This window comes from Chionomys nivalis, chromosome 26, assembly GCF_950005125.1.
Source record: "Chionomys nivalis chromosome 26, mChiNiv1.1, whole genome shotgun sequence".
Lineage (NCBI taxonomy): Eukaryota > Metazoa > Chordata > Mammalia > Rodentia > Cricetidae > Chionomys > Chionomys nivalis.
Window position 1 is genome coordinate 18,433,363 of NC_080111.1, and position 22,889 is coordinate 18,456,251.

General features: G+C 41.5%; 1 protein-coding gene across 6 annotated transcripts in view; it reads left to right on the forward strand.

The window, feature by feature from the left end:
* Phtf2 (putative homeodomain transcription factor 2) overlaps positions 1–22,889 on the forward strand; it is a 90,347-nt gene that overhangs the window by 62,721 nt on the left and 4,737 nt on the right. For 3 of the 6 annotated variants that reach the window (XM_057758490.1, XM_057758492.1, XM_057758491.1), the window contains exons 8-16: positions 2,238–2,424; positions 5,570–5,725; positions 7,706–7,924; positions 15,087–15,215; positions 15,973–16,245; positions 16,393–16,524; positions 18,115–18,201; positions 20,526–20,681; positions 22,568–22,663. In XM_057758490.1, coding sequence (XP_057614473.1) covers positions 2,238–2,424; positions 5,570–5,725; positions 7,706–7,924; positions 15,087–15,215; positions 15,973–16,245; positions 16,393–16,524; positions 18,115–18,201; positions 20,526–20,681; positions 22,568–22,663 — 1,435 coding nt within the window. Of the gene's footprint in view, positions 1–2,237; positions 2,425–5,569; positions 5,726–7,483; positions 7,675–7,705; positions 7,925–15,086; positions 15,216–15,972; positions 16,246–16,392; positions 16,525–18,114; positions 18,202–20,525; positions 20,682–22,567; positions 22,664–22,889 lie in introns of those variants that run through there. The other 3 variants (XM_057758494.1, XM_057758496.1, XM_057758495.1) reach the window with 3 other exon arrangements.

The following is a 22,889-nucleotide window of genomic DNA, read 5'->3' on the forward strand; positions in this document are numbered from 1 at the left end:
AGCTCCATCACCATACCCAGTGGGGGACCTCTGGGAGTGTCCTTGACTTTTTAACAGCTCCTTCCTGTCATCCGAGCTAACACACCAGGATGTTCCTGGTTCAGCTTGTGCGCCCTCGACTTCCAGTCCTGAAATCAGCCACTTCTTCAGGGAGAATCTGTTTAGAAACCAAAATCTGGGTGCAGGATGCTAGTGGGGTGTTCAGCATGGATAAAAGTATTTTAGAGATGTGTCATTCAACTCTGTACCTATCAATCATAGCATGTCTATTGCAATATATGAAACAGGTATAGTTCTATTCCTGCTTGCATATGTGTGTGTGCTAGCTATGAATTTTCAGTGATGACTCCAAGCCCCAGTACCACTCAGTGCATTCTTTTTCTTTCCTTTTTTTTAAAAATGTGTATGGGTGTCTTATTTGCATGCATGTCCATGTACAGCTTGCATGCAATGCCCATAGGGCTGGAAGAGGGCATTCAATCCTCTGGAACTGGAGTCACAGTCAGCTGCCCTGCGAGGGTTGGGATCTAAACCCAGATCCCCTGGAAGAGCAGCAAAGGCTCTTAACCACTCAGCCATCTCACCAGTCCATTCTTTTTTCTATTTCTGTATCTTCAGCAGCAGCAGCCCTCAGTGTGTTTACATACACATTGAGTCTTCTGGTCGACAGGATGCATATGGCATTCTGCCTTCACGTTGTTCCCACAGTTAGCTGCCATCGACTGTTACCAGCCCCCTCTGCTGTCTGTTCTAACCTTTCAAGGGTCACACTTTATCTGCATGGGAGGTGCTTACATTTAATATTTTCTTCTTGTCCTTAAGGCTGGTTTAGTGATTTGTCTGCATTTGGTTAGTAAGAAAGTCATATAGCTACTAAACCTTAGTGGCTTACTGTTCCTGTCTCCTCAGTGTCCCAGTATTCTGGAGAAGCATGAAGGAGGGGAGGTGTTGATGCGTGCCTGGGAGGTCATGTGGCGTGTGTTCTGCTGGTGCTCATTCCCAGCTTACCCATCCATCTTGGGAAAAGGCATTACGGCTCCACGGAGCCCACTCTTTCTTCCTTGCCTGCTGGCTTCCAGGCCACTCTTCCGTGGCTCTGATTCTTGCATCTACTTTGTAGTTGTCTTACTTCATATTCTTCCCTTTCCCTTCTCAATCTACTTTAATTTCCATCAGCCTTCGTGAAGACTTCTCCAGCGTACTGTGAGTTTATTTCAGTTTCCAGGTACTTTGCTTTTTTTCATCAGCGCCTGCATTATTGATAGCGTGATATTTTTCCCTAGGCTGAGAAGGTACAAGGGACCTTTGTGCCCCTCCTTGAACTTGAACCCTGTTTTCCTAAGCCTCCTTTCCACATCACCCATTTTCTTTACCATTCATCTTAATCTCTCTTTCTCTTGGATTTCATGTCACACAGAGCTTGAGGTCGGGCTTTATTCTGCATGAGGCGCCCTTTCTGCTGTAGGATTTACATGTCTGCTAAGGGTTTCCCTTGGGAGCTACATTCACCTTTTAAGACTCCTAAAACATCTGCCTGCTAAATTTATTTCCTACCCTGTAGTTTATAAATATTTTATTCCTAAAAATCAATATCCTTAATTCTGGCCTTGTAGGTTCTAAAAACAGCATGGTCATTATTTTTTCCAAGAGATTCTTTTGGTAAGGGAAAGAGGTTACTTCTTAATTTTATGTTCTCCACTTTTACTTTTGCCAGATTTATAACTTTTAGATTAAGTGTTCCCTTTTCCTTATATTTTTACACTACAGAAGGTTTTATGTTTCTGTTGTACGTTAAAAGGAACTTACCAAATACTTACGAATACCAAAGGTAAAATATTTGGGATGTATTAAGTCACTATTATAACTTACCTAATGAATTTACAAAGATAATCATTTTAAAATAAAAGTTTTAAATACATTAACATTAACAAATTGGGCAAAATTCTCATTCTAGACATTGTCCAAACACCAAGCAAAGAATTCTTTGGTAAATTAGGACTCTCCCTTGTGATTTGCTATTTGTAAGACCTCAAAACCTCCCGTAAACTAAACTAGGATTTTAAGTTGAATTGCTATTTTATCTAATATTATTTCTCATTTACTGTAAACAAAACCAAGATAGCCATTAATATTCTGAAAAATACTGCTTTATATAATTAGTGCCAGAGTTTAGTTTCTATCAAACCATTCAGAATAAGCTAAGTACACATAACATTTCTGTATCTATTTGTTTCTAGGTCAAAGAAAGCAAAGAATTCAATCGATAAGTCCACTGAGACTGACAATGGCTATGTGTCCCTCGATGGGAGAAGGGCTGTGAAAAGCGGTGAGGATGGAGCACAGGACCACGAGCCTCAGTGTGAAACCATTCGAGCCGAAGATACAGCCTGGGCCACCCGGACTCCAAGGAGTGTCCGTGCCAAAGTCAGTGTCACTTTGAGTTTGTGTGGTTTTACGTCCACTAACGTGGATTGCTCTCAAGTGAAATGTTTCCCCTGGAATTGATCTGGGAACTTTCATAGATAATAGAGATGACCTTGAAGTCAGGTAGGTGTGGTTATAACATGATCGGAAATGTAACCTGGTACATTCCGAATTGATTGGCTTGGGTTTTCCGGAATGTTGAGGCAGCTTAGGATCTGTGGTCTGTGTTTATTAACCCTTTCCTTCACTTCCCATTTCACGTAGAATTCATGGTCCATGTTTGTTAACCCTTATGTTTTCTCCCCGTTTCCATGTGTGTATAAAAGTGTACACCGAACGGAAGAGCTCAATTGTTCTCAGCTCAATTGTTCTTGGCGCTGATCTAGGCACTGACCCTTAATTCTGTAAGAAAATACCTTGCTTTCTCTGTATTAATTACTTTTGGTTTTATACATCTGTTTTAGCTTATGTATGATCTGAAAACAATTCTTTAATTTTTTTTGGTTGATTCAGTCGTTATTTATAGGGTACAGTGTACATTTAATTAACTTATACGATGGGATCAAGGTAATTGGCCTATTAGCTACAAATGTTTATCATATGTTGGCAACATTGGGAAACCCTTGGCACTTTCTTTGCTGAGATGTGCAGTAGTTTGTCAATCATAATTAGAGAAATTAAGCTATTCCTCCTATCATTTATACCTGTCTGTTCCTCAGCCATTGTCTGTTCATCCTCCTGGCTGTGATGACCCCTGTGTCAGCCCCACCCTGGCTGTGTGTGCCTGTGTGTGTGTGTGCACATCACACTGTGTAATAGTGACCCCCGTGTCAGCCCCACCCTGTCTGTGTGTGTGTGTGTGTGCACATCACACTGTGTAATAATGACCTCCGTGTCAGCCCCACTCTGTGTGTGCGCGCACATCACACTGTGTAATAGTGACCCCCGTGTCAGCCCCACCCTGTCTGTGTGTGTGTGTGTGTGCACATCACACTGTGTAATAATGACCCCGTGTCAGCCCCACTCTATCTGTGTGTGCGCGCACATCACACTGTGTAATAGTGACCCCCGTGTCAGCCCCACCCTGTCTGTGTGTTTGTGTGTATGTGCACATCACACTGTGTAATAGTGACCCCCGTGTCAGCCCCACCCTGTGTGTGTGTGTGTGCACATTACACTGTGTAATAATGTATAGTCTGAGTCTTTCTTTGTCTGACATATTCCCAGTTGTTTCTTTTTCTTGAAATGACAAAGTTTGGTTGTGTTTATGGCCTGAATAATCACTCATCTGTCAGCAGCTAGTTGAGGTTACAGCAGTCCTAATGCATGTTATTGATTCTTTTGTGTAAAGTCTGTTCTTTTAGTTCAAGATTCCTCCTGTTCAGGATCTTTCATGGTTCCGCATAGATTTTGGGTGCTCTAGTTTTTTGGAACATGTTCCTGGAATGAGACAAGGGTTCCCACTCCACTGTTATTCATTATAATGTTTCAAGCTTTCTCTACAGTAATAAGACAAGAGAAAGTTACAATGGGGGTTATAATTGGAAAGGAAAAGTTAAATTTTTCCTTATTTGCAGATGCCATGAGTCTGTATTTAAAAGATACCGTGGACTCCAACCACAAAACTTTTAGATGTGATAAACACTTGCAGCAATTTGCAGGATGCAAAATTAATATACCAATTAATTAATTACCAGTAACTTTTGTATAGAATGGTAACAAACTTGCCGAGAAAGAAATTAGAAAGAATACCCCATTTATAATAGTTTCTACAGTGAGAACTTAATACCGTAAAAAGAATCTGAGGAACACTGAGTTGACAGTGGGAAGACCTGTACTCCTGAGTTGACAGCATTAAATACTGTGAAGATGGCTAGACTACCGGAATAATCTGTATTTAATGAAATCGCATTAAAATTCTTTATAGAACTGGGGGAGGGGCATAAATCCTAAAATTCATAGGGAGATACAAGACTATGGATAACCAAGCCATTCCTAAGTGAAAGAACATGGCTAGAGGCATCATGTTACGTGGCCTCAATCTGTACCACCCAGCCATAGTGAAAAAGCAGCATGCTGCTTCCACAAAAACAGACTTGTGGACCATGGAGCATGGTAGAAAACCTAGAGATAAACCCATGCAGCTGTAGACACGTCATAAAACTGTGAAAAGGTTTTACTTTATGTGTGTGTACAATTTATATTATTTAATGTATAATTTATTTGCCTATGCATGTGCATGTATATATGTACTCCATATGTGTGCCTCGTGTCCGCAGAGGTCAGAAGGCATCAGAGTCTCTGGAATGAACTAGAGTCACAGACGTTGTGAGCCACCGTGAGGGTGCACGCCTTTAATCCCAGCACTCCAGAATATGAGCACGGGCATTTTTGTGTTGAAGGGAGCAAAAAGATTTCCTGAGTTTTTCTAGGTGAATGTACTTCTGTTTTGTAGTATCGCCTGTGAGTCATCATGATTCTGTAGTTCAGTCTGACTGCAGGTTTTGATTACTCAGTGTTAGCTGACTGGTACTATAAGCATCCTGTGTGTCATATGGCTCACACGGTTTCCAGTGCATGTTCAGCACATATTTATTACCTGTGAAGGTATCTGGAAGAGCATGGGTGGAGCTCAGGCTTCCTGAGTCTTTCCGTTTCAGACTGTCTAAAGTACGAGTGTCTCTTACGGTTGATCATACGTATGTGTCAGCCATGCACACTCTTCCGACTGCTCGGTTCTCATCCCCATAACTTTTATTAAGTTAGTGATGGGCCTTTTAATTGACCAGGTAGCTTGATTAAATATGATTTTTTTCCTAAGGTCTTTCAACTTCTTTCAAATGGCCTCTATTATATTTGTTTCTTATTCATATTTCTGTAAGGTATTTCAGATCCTTTCCTGAACAAAAGTTACAGAATAATATTTGATAAATTACTTGAATTACTTTTAAAGAAAATGTTCACTTAAGAGTATAATTGCTAACATAAGATTTTTTCTTCAGAAAATTAGGTAGTTCTAATCGTTTCTTGGTATTTGATATTTTGAAGATATATGTGATATCTGTATTGTATAATTTGTAGAAATTGCTATCTCAAAGCTCAGACATCATGGAATTACTTACAGTTCCTCTGTTGGCTCCCACAGGATACCCAGAGGAAGACAGCAAATGTGTCTGACGAAGTCTCCAGCGAGGAAGGTCCTGAGGCGGGGTACTCTCCGCGCTGCCATGTGGACAGAGCGTCTGAAAGCAGTCTTCGAAATAGAAAGGCACACCATTATAAAAAGCATTATGCAAATGAGGTACACAGTCTGACCTTACATAAATGCACATATATCTGTGTTATATTACTTTCAACACTTGAGTGTTATTATTGAAATATTTCCCACCATTACCAATACGTATTGTTTTCCAATCTTTTTTTTGAGGGGGGGGACAGGGTCTCACTGTGTATCTCTGTTGACTGTCCCGGGACTTGCTGCATCGACCAGGCTAGCTCCAGTTCAGGTTCCTACTCCTCAGCCTCCTGAGCGCTGACATTAAAGGTGTGCCGCCGTACCCGGCTCTGTCCTACGATCTTGATGGATAGCGTAGCGTTGATCAGTAGGTGTCCGTGCACCCTCAAGTTTGTATGACTCTTCATACACTTAGTGGGTGGTTTACTGTTTGTTTGCTGGTTTGGGGGAGGGTGCCTCTGTTGTACATGTGGAGTTCAGAGAACAGCTTGTAGGAGATGATTATCTGCCCACCAAGTGAGTCCCAGGGATCCGACCCAGGTCAGGTGTCTAGATAGTGCCAGGCTCGGAGCCAAGCGCCCTTACCAGCGGAGGCAGTCAGCTGTCCTGTGTCAGTCTTTCCACAGTTCATTATAGTGACGTTCTTTTCCCAAGTTAATTTCTTTCACGTTGCTATTGCCAGTTGTTAATTTACCCACACTGCAACATTCAGTAATTTTCCTCTTTGATTCGATCTTTTCTTTTTTAATTTATTTATTTATTTATTGGTTATCTCAAAACTTTCCCCAACTTTCTGACATCTCTAGAACTTAAAACTATTTAGGTAGAAAAATAATTTCATTCCATTTAATGTTTACTTTCTATAAACAAGAAGTTCCGTTGCCTAGCTCCAAAGAAACACCCCTCTGATACTTTCTAGCCATTGCCAGTCTGTAGTCTTCTCACAGTATGCAGACACTTTTTCTGGATGATCTTGAGGTGAACTTCTGGAGAAAATGATGAGGTGCTGTGTGTGTGAGTAGTTACAGGCTGCTGGGAGACGGCCCTCGCGTCACGTCTACCCTGGTGTTGTCTTCCCCTCAAGGAGTGCACTAGCAGACCCTAAGACTCGTGCGCCCACATACATACGGCCTTATCACCCACAGCCTGCTTTAGGCCAAATAACAGGAAGTCAGAATCTTACTCTGTGCAGTTAGAAGTTCATCGGTGACCCCTCTCCTGCGTAACTAAGCTGTTTGACTCCCACGTGAGTCCTGCTCCTGGGATCTGTGCTGTCTGCAGCTGCTTTACCTGTTGGGCTCTTGAAGAGCAGAGCACTATTCTTCTAAGTTAGATTTTTAAATAAATATCGCGTTGAAAACATTTCAACCTATTTCACATTTATAGTTAATAAACATTGTATAAGGTTGAGATTTAGTTTCATTTATAAAAACTTTAAAATAAATGGTCTTTCAGCAGTTGGGTCAGCTCCCCCAGACACGACCTTAGAAACAGCTGACTTTAAGGGACATGTCTTACAGGAGAACAAGCCTTTAGGACAGCAGTTCTCCCCTGTGGGTCGCGACTCCTTTGGGTCTCGCCTCAGATGTTTTGTGCTCTGTCCTTGTAATGTTTCGCTGTCTCTGCCACTATCCTTGGACAGACGAGTATGCTTGTTGTTTTTGGAGAAGTAGCAGTGTACGGTTCTGATAAAATCTTGAGTCAGAAAGGACACACAGATTGTATTAATGTCAAAGACTGTCTTGATTTCAGGATGCCCCTAAGTCGGGTACTAGTTGGGAAGGATACACAAATTGTATTAATGTCAAAGACTCTCGATTTCAGGACGCCCCTAAGTCGGGTACTAGTTGGGAAGGATACACAGATTGCATTAATGTCAAAGACTGTCTCGATTTCAGGACGCCCCTAAGTCGGGTACTAGTTGGGAAGGATACACAGATTGTATTAATGTCAAAGACTGTCTCGATTTCAGGACGCCCCTAAGTCGGGTACTAGTTGGGAAGGATACACAGATTGTATTAATGTCAAAGACTGTCTCGATTTCAGGACGCCCCTAAGTCGGGTACTAGTTGCAGCTCTCGCTGTTCAAGTTCCAGACAGGACTCTGAGAGCACAAGGCCAGAATCTGAAACGGAAGATGTCTTGTGGGAAGACTTGTTGCATTGTGCAGAATGCCGTTCATCTTGTACCAGTGAGACAGATGTGGGGAATCCGCAGATTAACCCCTGTGTGAAAAAAGAATATAGAGACGACCCCTTCCACCAGGTTAGTTTACAGTGTCGGATTGCGCGGGGCTATCAGACAAGCTCCTTTGAGCGTATGTGCAAATCTTACAGAGGTGACAGACGTTCACATTCAGTTGAAGTAATACTCACAAGGTTGTTTTGTTGTTTTTATGTGGCCTGTGGTCTGGCTTCACTAGACTATAGTCTCGGTGTTTATATTGTCGTTGTGTCTCTGTCTTTCCACATCTGTGATCCTGAGTTAGAAGATGGAGTTTGTGGGTCAGTCTGTGTTTGTCCTGTTCAAATTCACATGCTTCATGCGTTAATTCTCCCTTAATATTATGATTCAAAATCTGTGTCAAATTTGAATTACTAAGCACCCATAGTCACATTATCCAGTAGAAATACAGTCATGTGTGCAAGTTTACATTTTCTATTAACCTCAATAAAAGCAGTTTAAAAAGTGAAATTCCAATATGCATTATTTAGCCAAATATATTCAGCATATTATTCCTTTACTATATAATTAATGTGAAAATAAAAATGATATAGATAGCCTTTTTCATATTAAGCCTACAAACTTGAGGCTGAACCCTTAGTATACATCTCATTTTGGATTAATCACATTTAAGGTGCTGAAAAGCACAATTGAGTCCGGTACTGTGTTGAATTCTTTTAATGTCCAGTGTCTCATGTTAGTGAAATCCCTCGTCTTCCTTTATGAACTTTCTCTTTCTGTACTCAGAATCTTGGTGAATGGTGTCTCCATCCGTCACTCAGCAGTCCAGAAACCTGGATTTAAAAATCCTCACCCCAGCTTAGGAGATGGCTCAGTCAGTCCAGTGTCTACATACAAGCCTGAGGGCCAGCTTAGGAGATGGCTCAGTCAGTCCAGTGTCTACATACAAGCCTGAGGGCCAGCTTAGGAGATGGCTCAGTCAGTCCTCTTCTTGTGCAGCTTTGGTAGCTGGTGGGGCTAGGTTGGGGTGTCAGCATGGTCACTCTCTTGGTAAAAATCCCCCTGCTGTCTCTGCACTGTAGATACCAACCAAACTCTGAGCCTGATTTCAGGATTAGTTTTTATGAAAAGTAGGTACCATGTGGAAATGTCCACTATCCTGTTTTTACTTTTATTTTGACAGCCTTTTTGTTCATTAGTCTATCAGGTTTGGTTGGATTTGCACCAGTCAAAGAACATATTAAAGAATGAAATGTTAAAAATGGCAAAAATGGTTGGGTGTGTTGGCACATGTCTTTAAACCTTGCACTCTGGAGATGGAGGCAGTTGGGTATACAGGTTCCACACCAGCCAGGACTAACGAAACAAAAGTCAGGGCTGTTACACAAAGAAACCAAACAAAACAGTTTCAAATAACAATAGATGGACGTTCTCTACAGATACAAAGTTTTAGTTTAAATTAAGAATAGGGTAGTTTTATGTGGGTGCATACACAGACAATGAAACAGTCAAGAAAAATGCAGGAATAGATTAGTGCTCTTAATGGATCCCTAATGTACGGCATAAATAGCATCAGTACTCAGTGAAGAAAGATAAGACCATAAGATGGTGGGCTAAGTGATCGTCGACACATTAAAATGTATTGCACGTAGCACTGAGTGTAAAGGGAAAAGTCTAAAGCATTTAGCAAGAGTATAGAGTAGTCATCTTCATTACTTCAGCTTACCAGAACTTCCAAAAACAAGATGGGGGACTTAGGAATATCTTAATTTAAAAAACTCGGGCTTTCAAATCAAGCGATAATGTTACTAAAAGACAGTCCTCAGAAGATGTCTGTAACATTTTAGCTGTTGGTATTGCTGTACAGAGGTAAAGCAGAGGATTAGCTTAACAGACGGTGCTGGCTGCGTGTGTGTGCTTTCAACACCAGCGCTCACTCCAGCGGCAGAGGCCAGTGCCTCTCTGTGGGTTGGAAACCTGCCAGGGGGTTACCTGGAGACATTGTCTCAGAAAAGGCTTAGGGAGAGAGGGAAGGGGAGGGAGGAGAGGACAGAGAACAGGGAGGGAGAGAAGCAAAGATGGGGGCAACTCAATAGAAAAATAAACAAAAGGATCTGAAGCAGTAACTTATGAGGACAGGTGTGAGAGAGCAGGTGAGCACTGTGTGAGTGTGGCCGGTTCTGTGCGTGGTCCCGGTGAGGACAGGTGTGAGAGAGCAGGTGAGCACTGTGTGAGTGTGGCTGGTTCTGTGCGTGGTCTGGCAGATGAACTTTAGAGCAATGAGACACTGTTTTTTACTGATCAGATTTCAAAAAATTTAAGAGATCAGGCATAGCACTTGGGGGGCAGAGGCATCCAGATCCCTGTGAGTTCCAGGCCAACCTGGGCTACCCAGAGAAACCCTAGGGGGGTGGGGGGAATAAGCTAGCATAGCTGCGATGGTTATTCTTCAATGTCCCTAACTGGATCTGAAATCCCCTAGAATCCACCTTGGGTGTGCTTGGGTGGATACTCATCTGAGGGGAAGATAGGTGGTACCATCTCTTGAGCTAAGATCCCAGACTGAATACAAAGAAAAACAAAGCCAGGCAGGTCTTGGCATTTTTCCTTTTCTATTTCCTCATTGGTACCATAGACCTCGACCAAGACGCCCCTAGAACCATGTCTTTCCTACTGTGATACACTGAGCTGCAGTTAAACTGGGAGCCACGGGAAACATTCCTGGCTGAGTTACTTTTTGCTAGGTATTTCGTTGCAGTGACGGGCAGCACAGCAGGAGTGAAACCAGCAGGCAAGCCTTGTAATAAAGCAGTTTATGGCAATGAAATTTAACTTGGCTACGTGTCAGCACGAGTAAGTTTTATGAATATAAATTCTCAATTACAAATTGAAGTATGAATTTTTTGAGTGAAAGCAATTTGAATAACTGTGTAGTATACCATTTATATAAAATTTTAAAGCATTCAAAAAGTGTATTTATGAATTAAAGCATATGCAATTGGCATATAAAAACATGCCAGGGAATAATAAGCATGAAATTTAGACATGTGAAACTTGGCGATTAACCAGAGAAGTATACAAAGTAATTTCCAAGTTTACCTGAAATGTATCGCTTGAGCAGACTGAGAAAAAAGGTCAATTAGGTCAAGTCACCTCTTGAGAAGCTGAATGATAAGGTTTCACTTTAAAAATATACCCATTGGTTTTGGCTTCAGGCCCATTGCAAAATGACAGGGGAAAGCAAGCTCCTTATGAGATGTTCAGAGTCTGAATCGGGTGTTTACAAAGCACAGCATAGAACACGTGAGAAGATAGAGTAGGGTAGGTGAGAAATCAAGGAGTGGAGAGCATGGTTTTTAGGATGTAAGATACTGAGCACATTTACATACGAGGAAGCTGGTACAGAGAAATCCAAAGAGCTCTAACAGAAGGTAATGCCAGGCTTTCGCAGGGGTAAGAACACGCTCTGGGTAGCAGAAAGGCGTGCATAGAATGGGCACGGCAGTGGAGACCCAGGAGGCTGGGGTCCTCTAAGGAGGAAAAAGAGCCAAGAAAGGGGGTCTGAAGTAATATTTCTGTGGGAGTCCAGAGGGCAGCTTAGCCAGGAAAGGACTGATAAATTGAAGGATAATGATGTTCCAGAGACGTGATCAGATGGGAGGGAGCTACTACTGACTCATTTCGGAGGTGAGGCAGTTCCTGCTGTGGCCAGGGGAATAGCTAAGGGTCCCCGGATCTGAGGGACCCAGTAGCGACTAATCCCCGAGACTATGTGGTATTGGCTGAGGAGCTTGTAGATATTCATCTGGACTGCTTGAGTGTAGTAAATGGATTGGCAAGTAGCAAGAAATATCTGAGCTATTTTCCCTGTGATTCCTGAAGTTAATAGTTTGGCCCTATATGTTCGATTCATCCTTCTGTTTTTCTATGAGATTAAAAAAAAAAATCACTTGACATTCTATTCTGCATATCTGATTGGTATCCTACACTTATATTAGTATTGGTTTTGGAATAAGGGCTCTTTTTTCTGTACAATTTCATATTTCCAGGCTTACGGAAGGCTCACACTTTTCAGTCTTACTAGTTGTCAGGCAGACATTAGCTTCCTTTAATGAAAAAGCTACCAAGTTGTTTTCTTGTCTGGCTGTAGGTCTGCGTTAGGTTTGCAAGACTGTTTTATGTCTCCCAGGAAGATGGAATGTCTCCTTGGGAAGAAACACTGAGCATTCGGATGGGCATGTTCTTCTCAGAATATTGCCAGGACATAGTTTCCTGATATTTATAAATAGTAACAAACGTTTCATAGGAGAAAAATTTTCTCTGCTATTTATGGCTGCGTCTATAATGAAACAAAAAGCCATGTTCAAGTGATAATATTTTCCGGTAGGTACAGCTGGATTTTAATGACTCTGTTCCCATACTTGGAAACACCAAGTAAAGCCGTCGTCTTAGTGGATTTATTTGAAATAAAACATAACATCATTGCAATTCAAAGTTTCCGTTTTGAATGAAGATAAAAGGAAAGCACCGGAGATCTGGGGTGAAGCTGAAAAAATAATAATGAAAAGAATTCCAACTGTTAGCTCGAAAACCTAAGTTCCTCAGTGTGTAGCCTGCCTAGGCCACATGCGACCCACGGCAGCTGCGGCTGCTCTCAGCACATCCTCCGAGGCAGTGCCATGGGGCAGAGGCAGAAGATGACGTTCTGAACTGTGATCCCTTGCTCTTAGGAGCCCTTTAGCGTAGGTTCTTGTACGGTGATGCTCTCTCCACACTGTCTCTCTAGAACCCTGTGTATGGTGATGCTCTCTCCACACCGTCTGTCTCTCTAGAACCCTGTGTACGGTGATGCTCTCTCCACACTGTCTGTCTCTCTAGAACCCTGTGTACGGTGATGCTCTCTCCACACCGTCTGTCTCTCTAGAACCCTGTGTACGGTGATGCTCTCTCCACACTGTCTGTCTCTCTAGAACCCTGTGTACGGTGATGCTCTCTCCACACCGTCTGTCTCTCTAGAACCCTGTGTACGGTGATGCTCTCTCCATGCTGTCTGTCTCTAGAACCCTGTGTACGGTGATGCTCTCTCCACGCTGTCTGTCTCTAGAACCCTGTGTACGGTGATGCTCTCTCCACGCTGTCTGTCTCTAGAACCCTGTGTACGGTGATGCTCTCTCCACGCTGTCTGTCTCTAGAACCCTGTGTACGGTGATGCTCTCTCTACGCTGTCTGTCTCTCTAGAACCCTGTGTACGGTGATGCTCTCTCCATGCTGTGTCTCTAGAACCCTGTGTACGGTGATGCTCTCTCCACACTGTCTCTAGAAGCCTATGTACAGTGATACTCTCTCCACGCTATCTGTCTAAAGAAGCCTGTTTTTTAGCGTGTATTTGACAAAAGCACACCCACGTTGAGGGTTCTTTTGAATAACTCGAAGTTGACCCGTTCTCATGGTCATCTTCTCTTGCCTTTTGACTGTAAGAAAATGAAGCCAAGTATTGGTGAAAGTACCTGGGGAGAAGTGCTTTGAGGACAGCGTAGAAGCTCTTATCTTTCTTCTCCTGTTCCTAGATTGACCTCCATTGTACTAACATAATCTTGTGTAATTGAGCAGACCTGTGATTTCTGTTATCCAGTGAGACTCTGTTATTACTTGGTTAAAATCTGTTACGTCCTTGGCTCACCTAACTCTGTGCGGGTTAGTGTTACTGACGCCTGACAGGGTCTGGAGTCTGAGGAGAAGCACGCTGGGAGGGATTGCGTGCTAAGTCTCGGGACACGCCTGTGCTAAGCTTGTCATTCCAGTTTTCCTACATTTTGTGCCCAAAGTCCCTCCCTGCCTCCAGAGTGCCAGGGACTGAATGCGAGCCCTATCGCATCCTAGAGAACACTCTACCTGTAAGCGACACCTCCAGCCCTTTTCTAGAGTAGTTCAGAATCTATTAAGTTTTAGAGAAAATTTGATGCATATTTTGATACAGAATTACTTCTCTTCTAAACTGGCATATATTGTTTGTCACAAGTTATGAAACATCACTTGTAGTAAGGTAACAAGTTAACAGTAACATTTCAACGCTTGTAAACCCCTCAAGTACTGAAATATATAAAGACCATGAAAGTATTTAGAAAAGATAAAATTGTTTAGAAGAGATAAAAAAATCCCTTTTCTTTTTTTAATATATTATTGATTTTTTTTAGACAATTTCAGTTAAAGTTTATTGATGCACCTTTATCTCCCTTGTATGAAAAATTACATTTCTTAAATTCATGGAAATATTTTGGAATATTAGAAAGTCAACAGTTTGTTGATCATATTTCTCAGGTTACTGTGAATGCCAAACATATTCTTTATATAAAATGTGGGAAATATATCAATCCTTAAGATGTATGTGAGCTAGCGATACTGTGACGTGAACAGGTGAGGCCCGCTCCAGCATGGGCCTTAGGCTATGTGCTGTGGCATTGCGTGTTGTGGCATAGCGTGTTGTGGCATAGTGTGTTGCTGTGAGAGGTTTGTGTTTGTTGCTACCTGCAGCCCAAATATCCATTACCTACTCCACTCCTACTGTATGTCCAAAACAGATAACCACGCTTTGCAAGTTTGTAACTGTTATTATTTCTTGAAACATTGGGAAATAAAGTATTGTATTTCAGAAAATATTTGTAATTCTTAATGTTTCTTCTTACAGTGTTTGCTAAAACACTTTGAAAAAAAGGCTTAATTGATCCTTTCCAGAAATGCTGTTTTAGAATGCCACAAAAGTAACAAAATCAGTTAATAAAGATAATGAGGGCGAGTCTCTTCCCGGATGAGATTGAATCCTGTAGTTTTCAAAGATCTCGGCTGTCATATTTTGTCCCGGATGATCATAGGGTGGACCACATCCATCATACAATTTGCCATCCATGTTTTTTAGCCTTCAATTGGTTGGATGACAGCTAAGCACTTTTGCTAACATATTTTGTTGCATATTTAACTTACAGGATATTTGTTAAGATTCTACATTTTTATAACCGCAGTTTCTTATGTGATCTGTTTAATGTATAACTAATTTTAATTGAAGTTGTAATGTAGCTAAAATTGTATGTGCATAGATATGACTACTATACAGATAAATATGTTCCACTTACAAATTTACCAATTTTTATTTAGTGTAGTTACAATTTTACATCCATATACAGCTATGTGTCATTTTGTAGACACTTTTATCTGTGAATGTAATAAGTGTGTTTCTCTTTTTTTGTAGACTCATTTGCCTTGGCTTCACAGTTCCCACCCGGGCTTAGAGAAAGTCAGTGCCATTGTGTGGGAAGGCAATGACTGTAAGAAGGCAGACCTGTCTGTGCTTGAGATCAGCGGGATGATAATGAACAGAGTGAGTTCTGAACTTGTGTCCTTTAGGGAAAGGGTGAAAGTTAAGGATTTATTGAATAATTACTTTTTTCTCCTCTTTGGGGGATTAGTCGAGACAGGGTTTCCCTGTGTAGTCCTGGCTGTTCTGAAACTCTATAGACCGGGCTCTGGCCTCGAACTCAGAGAGAGATCTGCCTCTGCCTCCTGAGTGCTGGGATTAAAGATGTGTACCACTACCACCGGGACCTTTTTTTTTTTTTTTAATTACATTTTTGTTTAAATTACATTTAAACATTTAAATTCCATTTATTGTTTTGGGGGCTAGCATGCGTGTGTCTCAGTGTGGTGTGGAAGTCAGAGGACCCTTTCAGAAGCGGTTTTCTCCTCCGTGTGTGGGTCCTAGGGATGGCACTCAATCGTCAGGGCTGATGACAGGCGTCTCTGTCTGCTGTGCCGTCTCATTGGCGCCTCAACTTTTCCTTCAACAAATTGGGTTTTATTTAGTATTGATCTCAACACTCTAATATTTGTAAATATTTCTAACTTAAAATAATAACATGCATAGTTTTCTCAATATCTGAGATTGATCTTCCTTTCATCTACTTATCAATTAGCGATCTTGTCATTAATGTGCAGCAGGCTCTTTCATAATGTATTAAATTTAAAAAAAAATTTAAATCCTGTTATAAAAAAGTGAAGTTTCATTAGAATTCATTTTACCTTAAATTTGATTTATGTCCACTTTCTTTTCTTCTTCCCCTCTGCCCCTACTTCCTAAGGTGAACAGCCATGTACCAGGTATAGGATACCAGATATTTGGAAATGCTGTTTCCCTAATCCTGGGCTTAACTCCGTTTGTTTTCCGACTGTCCCAAGCAACAGACTTGGAGCAACTCACAGCCCATTCCGCCTCAGAGCTTTGTGTGATCGCTGTTGGTTCTAACGAAGATTTCATGGTTCTCTCTATGGTCCTCATAAGCTTTGTGGTTCGAGTATCTCTTGTCTGGATCTTCTTCTTTTTGCTGTGTGTAGCAGAAAGAACATATAAACAAGTGAGTCTGAGGAATACTAGTTTACCCTTTTGTAGCCCTCAAAGTGTTCCTTAGGTGTGTAATTGTCATAACAATTCATATTTCATATAATAATTGTATAAATTATGCAATATTTTATACAGTAATCTTCACCTTAATCTTTTCTAGCGACTGCTCTTTGCAAAACTCTTTGGACACTTGACATCTGCAAGGAGAGCTCGGAAATCTGAGGTTCCTCATTTCCGGTTGAAGAAAGTGCAGAATATAAAAATGTGGCTGTCTCTCCGTTCCTATCTCAAGGTAGAATGCTGTTGATACATGCGCTCTTAATACATATCTTTCCCAGCAGTTACCATGTCTTGTCTGTAGGTGTGGGGCTTGTTAATAGAGCCAACAATTTCTCATCCAAAGGCTGGATTAAGGATTTCTGTTTTTCCCTAGAATAGTCCTCATGAACCAGCAGAGGGAGCCCCCTACTTATAAACCATTCTTGGGGATTCTAACCAGTGAGACTTACTGCTCTTCTAAGTCACTGTGCAAAGTTGTCTCTACGTGCTGCTCCGTCTTCGATGGCTTAGATAATATTGATGTTTGTGGACGTGGTCTGAAAGCACCAGACCCTAGGAAATAGACCCGGGGTTGATTTTAATAACACCATTTTTCCTGGGGATTCTTTTTATAGTAAATAACAGCGAGGTTCACTATTTATGGAGTATGCAGACATGTTCAAGGATGTTTATGCAAACAGTGAATGATAAAGTTGTCCCAAAGACTGAGAATCCACTGAACTAGATCCTTAAGGCTTTTTCTTCTGAAGTAACAATGAAAGGAATAGAAAAAATTTGCTTTTACATTTTAAAATTTCATTGTTCTCTTTATCAGTTTGGTTTTTTAAATTTAACTCATTGTGTATCAGGAAATGCTACAAATTGACATTTTTTTCCTCACTGTTGCATTTATGTTTCATGAAGGATGAATGTGATTTTTTTGCTTGGTTTAGTGTAAAATTACGAACCCTAAGTAGGTGCTAGGTTCTTTTACACATTGTTGATTCTATTCTGAAAAGTTCACTTAATGTTAATCTTGTTCCATTTGCTCTTAATTAGAACTAACATTATCCTTGCAGCTTCTGTCCTGGTCTCCAGCATTCAGACCTTTCTGCTCCCAGAATACGTCTTAAATCTGTTCCCATCTCCTTGTTTCCGTGTCCACGGCCCTATTGAGACCGTTGTTATCTGTTTCTCAGCTGCTTCTCTGGCGTTAGCGTTCCTGTCTTCAGCCTGCCAGGATCATACAGTTTTCTCGTCTTTCTGGAAGTCTGTTACTCTTGGATAAGGAACAGAGCCGTAGTATGTTCTGGCTGCTGTTCGTGGTCTGGGCCTTGCTCTCCTATCTGTCTCCTGGCTCTCTGGAAACCATCTTCCTCTCCTAGGACAGTGCTACATGTCATCTTGTTCTAGAGATGATGTGAAATGCCACTTTCTTAGGAACGCTCACCAGGCAGATAGACACTCCTGACCCACAAATCTGAATTAATCTCCCTGACATTGACCTCAGAGCACCTGGTGGATACCCTCTTCCATAGTTTAGTACATAGATATAACATGTGTCTGTGACCGTGACTTAGTGTCAGCATCATAGCTCAGCTGTCACATGTGTCTGTGAGTGTGAGTTTAGTGTGAAAAACAGCTACACTAAGGAATCCATGCTGTGTAGATACCATATTTACAGCGTTGTAAAATTATAAGGAAATAATAACACATTACAATACAGTTCATCTGGCAAGTTAGGTATACTTTCAGCACTGTAGGTTATGACCAGCCTGTCGCACCTTAACTGAAAGCGTGGAAATTCTCTCCTTTTTAAAGAGTCTTCCCCTTTCTTCCCTAGCGTCGAGGTCCTCAGAGATCAGTTGATGTCATTGTTTCTTCTGCCTTCTTGCTGACAATCTCAGTTGTATTTATTTGCTGTGCTCAGGTAAGTTGACTTGTTACATCCGTCCCTAGTTAAATATTCAGTTCCTAAACAGAATTTTTAATATTTTTCAATTACCTTAGAGGGTGTTAGATATCATTATCTTGTTTTTGAAGGAGTGTGTTTTCATTGATGCTTCTCCCCCACTGCCTACAACAGTGAGCATCTCTTGTAACCCCCCCCCCCCCCCCCACGCTCCAGTCTCTTTTGTCCCTTCACGTCTCAGGTGTCTTTGTGTGCCTCCTTCTCGTTCTTCCTAATCACTTACTATTCTGTCTTGGTCTCCTGTTGTTTTAGGCTTTACACACGTAATACACACGTATACAGTGCAGGCTTTGAACCACGTGAGAACATGTAAAGGGAAAACCTGGAGTTAACGTATTCCTTAGATATAAAATCCTTCAACAGAATGTTTCAGAGGGAAAGCCTGACGCTGTGAACACGACTAAGGTGGTTTATCCCTGCAGTGGAGGATTTTCAATTTCAGAAAGTCCACTGATGGAGTTTCATACCCATGGTTTACTAAAGGAAAACATTACAGCTATCTCAATAAATGAAGAAAACAAATTATAATTTTCAGCAGAGAATTAGTATTTATTCTACAAAATAATGGGTTTCGCCATGACACCTCAGACATGTATTTACGTGTAAATGGGTTTCACCATGACACCTCAGACATGTATGTATGTGTAAATGGGTTAAACCATGACACCTTAGACATGTATATATGTATGCTGACCGTCTTCAGAGAATGGTTGGGATCGCAGCCACATGCGCTTAAACAGAATGCTGGTTTTTTTGCTTTTTAACATCAGTAAGCTTCCTAAAGTTCATCGGGAAGCAACAGTCCAGAGCTTTGAGCAACATGTTGCCTGAGCAGAGATATAGACTGACTTCTGCAGTACAGGAAGACGGTGCTGTTGACAGAGAAGCGGAATGTCCAGTGGATGAAACAGTCCTGCAAACCATGCAGATTATACGATACAGTGCTGTCATAAACCAACCCAAGAAGGCTGACGTGATGGGAAGTGAAATAAGACTAGAGAAAATCAAAATTTATTTTCATACCGGAAAATAAATTCTAGACAGAATAGAGATTTAAACATAAACAACGAAATTTTAAATCCAATCACAAATCAAATGTATGGACTACAAAGAGCACCATCAGTGACCAGATCTGGGAAAACAAGACTTTAGTGGGAATGTGTTTACAATCTATCTTCACAAGTCAATAAGAAAATCATCCTAACAGAAAAAAAGTTGTAAGAAACATGGCTGAGCATACAGTGGTACCACTCTTAGAGATGAATAAATATGCACCATCTTAGAGAGTTGGAGATGTGACTGCCCATGAACTAATAGTTTTACCCCTACGTATTAATACCTAACAGAAGTCTTGCATATGTGGCCAAGGAAACACAAGACCATTGCTGCATTGTTGGTGGCAAAGAAATCGACAGCCGCGTAAATGCTGATTGCTGGAGCAGACCAAAGTCATTATAGTTGATTCTTTTACCGTCATTATAGGGCTTAAAACTAATTTAAAGCTGAACGTTTCAACATGGGTAAATCTTAGAAACAAGGTTCAGCAGAATAAAAAAAAACAAACTGGAGCTGGCCAGACGGCCCAGACGGCAAAGGTGCTTTTTTTCTAAGCCTGTTTGGTTATCTGAGCTCAGTTCCCAGAACCGACATGGTGGATGGTGAGAACTGATTTCCTGAGGGTTGTCCTGACCATCACACGTGCATGCATTATGGCATGTGCATGGGACTGCTGGCCTCCCTCGGGGATGCGAGAAAGAAAGTACATGGATATGTGTTGTGTTGGGTGGTAACACTGACGTAAAAGTCGAGAGATGGATGTGGCGCCATAATAGAGTGAGTGGCAAGCCACTCGCCCGGCCTGCACAAAGCCCTGGCTGTGTCCTCGGTACTAGGAAAGGAGAAATAAAGCCACAGGATGAATAGGGGTTTGGTTTTTTTTTATAAATTATTAAAAACCTGAATGGAAAAGATAAACACAAATTTTACCTTGGGGTAGAGTTGTGTTGGTTCAGAAAGCAGGAACAAAGAAAATGTAAAGGTTTTAACTAAATTTGAAATATTGTTTCAATCTGAAGTAAATACTGTAAAATATTAATATTTTAAAAGTACAAGTGTCAGAACCGCAACTATTGGTTATGTTATTCTCTGTACCTCTGATGTGCAGCAGTGTGTCATGATAAGTGTCCTAAAAACACACTGCTCCGTTCACGAGCAGTCCTGTAAAGTGGCGTTGTGCTCTGAAGCGAGGTGAGCCGCTCACACTGCTGCTCTGTGCTCCCCAGCTGCTTCACGTGCACGAGATCTTCCTCAACTGTCACTACAACTGGGAGCTGGTGATCTGGTGCATCTCCTTGACACTGTTCCTCCTGAGGTTCGTGACTCTCGGGTCAGAGACAAGCAAGAAATACAGCAATACCTCCATATTACTTACAGAGCAGGTGAGTTCGTTCTGTTATCAGTGAGGCTCTGTCGTCCACAGTCAGAGAGAGAGAGAGAGAGGACAGCTTGCCACCATCAGTTCTGTCCTATAATGTATAGTCCAGGGGTCAGGCTGTCAGTCCTGGCAGAAAACCTTTCCCTGTGAGACATCTGACCAGCCCATGTGTACATACTAATTAAAATATTTTTGCATATTTCCTATTTTTCAGGAGCATATTTTTTATTTGATTAAGGTCATTCATGCTATGAAGCTAAAGTTAAATTTTGATAGTATGCAAACCTTTCTTTGGTATTTCTGCCTTGATCCAAATCTCAAATCTAATCCGCAGTTTTATGTCCCATTTTCATTCGGCAGGAAGAAAATAGTGTTTATAAAATGATAGATTTTAAATCATTAATGGGATATGATCGCTCTGCATTGTAACAAAACCATGTTAGAGTGAATTTAAATTTTTATTCAACAAAAAGAGCAAAGCATAATAATTTGGATAATTGATTTAATTTTATATGAATTTGCTAAGTATTTCTTCTTGCTATTCCATAAGAATTGTACAAATGTTTGCCAATGACCTTGTTTGAATATTTTAGTTAGGAAGAGCTTGTATTTTAAATACTCAGTAGATAAATAGGCTCAATTAGATGGAAGAGGAAAGTTACCACAAAGGTAATCGTCTCTAGCAGTCACTGGGTCTCATGGTCAGCCACTTCCTCAACTTTATTGTGAGGCCAATGGCTTCTCACTCACCTCCTCCCGCACCTCTTGTCCTGTTCCCTTGTGGACTCCCGACCTTGTGCTGGCTTACATGATTTGGGTTTGCCGTATCATGATTTCTGCTGATGTTACCAGCTGTCCAGGTCATAGCGCCTAGGAACCTCGACCAGATCATTGTTAGTCCACTAGTCCTTGTGTGAATCACTGGTTTGGTTGGGCTGTGGCTGCCTGAGTAAAGAGGGAAGATGGGTAAGTGAGTGAGCACAGTGTATGAGCGGCCTAGAGCTAGAGCCTTTCCAGACAGGGTAACTAAGCTGGCCAGCACCCCAAAAGTATCAGAGATGGGTAATAAAGATAGCGAATATTTGCATTGCTTTCATAATAAAAAAAATCATGAGCCAGTTTGTTAAGTTTATTCTGTTTCTGTTTATTCTCTGATCTGGCCCTGAGAATACAGTGTTTACCTTTTTAAGTTTTCTTATTATTAAATAAGTTCATTATAAGGTTTGAAATATATAATAATGTATAAACATTAAAAATCATTTGTAATGTAATACCCAGAGACGCACTATTAATACTGTGGCGACTGCCTTTTAGATCTGTTTAAGAATGTATTTGTGGGGGTCATGAGAGGAGAACCCAAAGAGACAGCTGACCTGAGCTTGTGGGAGCTCATGGACGCTGGACCAACAGCTAGGGAGCCTTTCTGGGACCCACCGAGGCCCTCTGCATGTGTGTGACAGTTGTTTAGCTTGGTTTCTTTGTAAGGCTCCTAGCGGTGAGATCAGGACCTGTCCCTGGTGCTTAGCTGGCCTTTGGGAGCCTGTTCCCCATGCTGGACTACTCTGCCCAGCCTTGGTGCAGGGGAGGAGCTCGGTCCTCCTTCAACTTGATGTGCCCTGCCTTGTGGGAGCTCACGAGAGGCCAGTTCCTTTCTGATGGTGATGGAGGAGAAGGGGTGGGGGAACTGTGGTCGGTATGTAAAATAAATGGGAAAAAATGTTATCTAAATAATTTTCTTTTCAAAAAACAATGTATTTGTGATCTGGGGGTACAACTCATTAGTAAAATGATTGTGTAGCATGCATGAGGCCCTAGGTTCAATCCCCAAAAGAAAAGCATGTATGTTACAACTTTAAATTATTTTGCCTACGGGGCTCTTTTATATAAAAGATAAACCTCTACTTGAAGATGGAGAAGAAACCAAACAAAAAGGAGGAACTGACACTCGTGAACAACGTTTTGAAGCTGGCTACTAAACTCCTGAAGGTAAGCGCAGAGCTGGGATGGGTGAGGGTGTGCTCTTCTGACCGTGAACCTGGTCTCCGTAGATCTGCCTTGGCTCTAGATGTCAGCGTGAGGTTACATCTGAGCACATTCGAGCAGTATGCTCTGCTCTTCATTGCTTACGTAATCCAACTAATGTCTTTAAAAAGCATGTCAAGGCATTTCCTGATGTTGTATTATAATGCTGTTTTTGCTGTGTGCGTGTTTA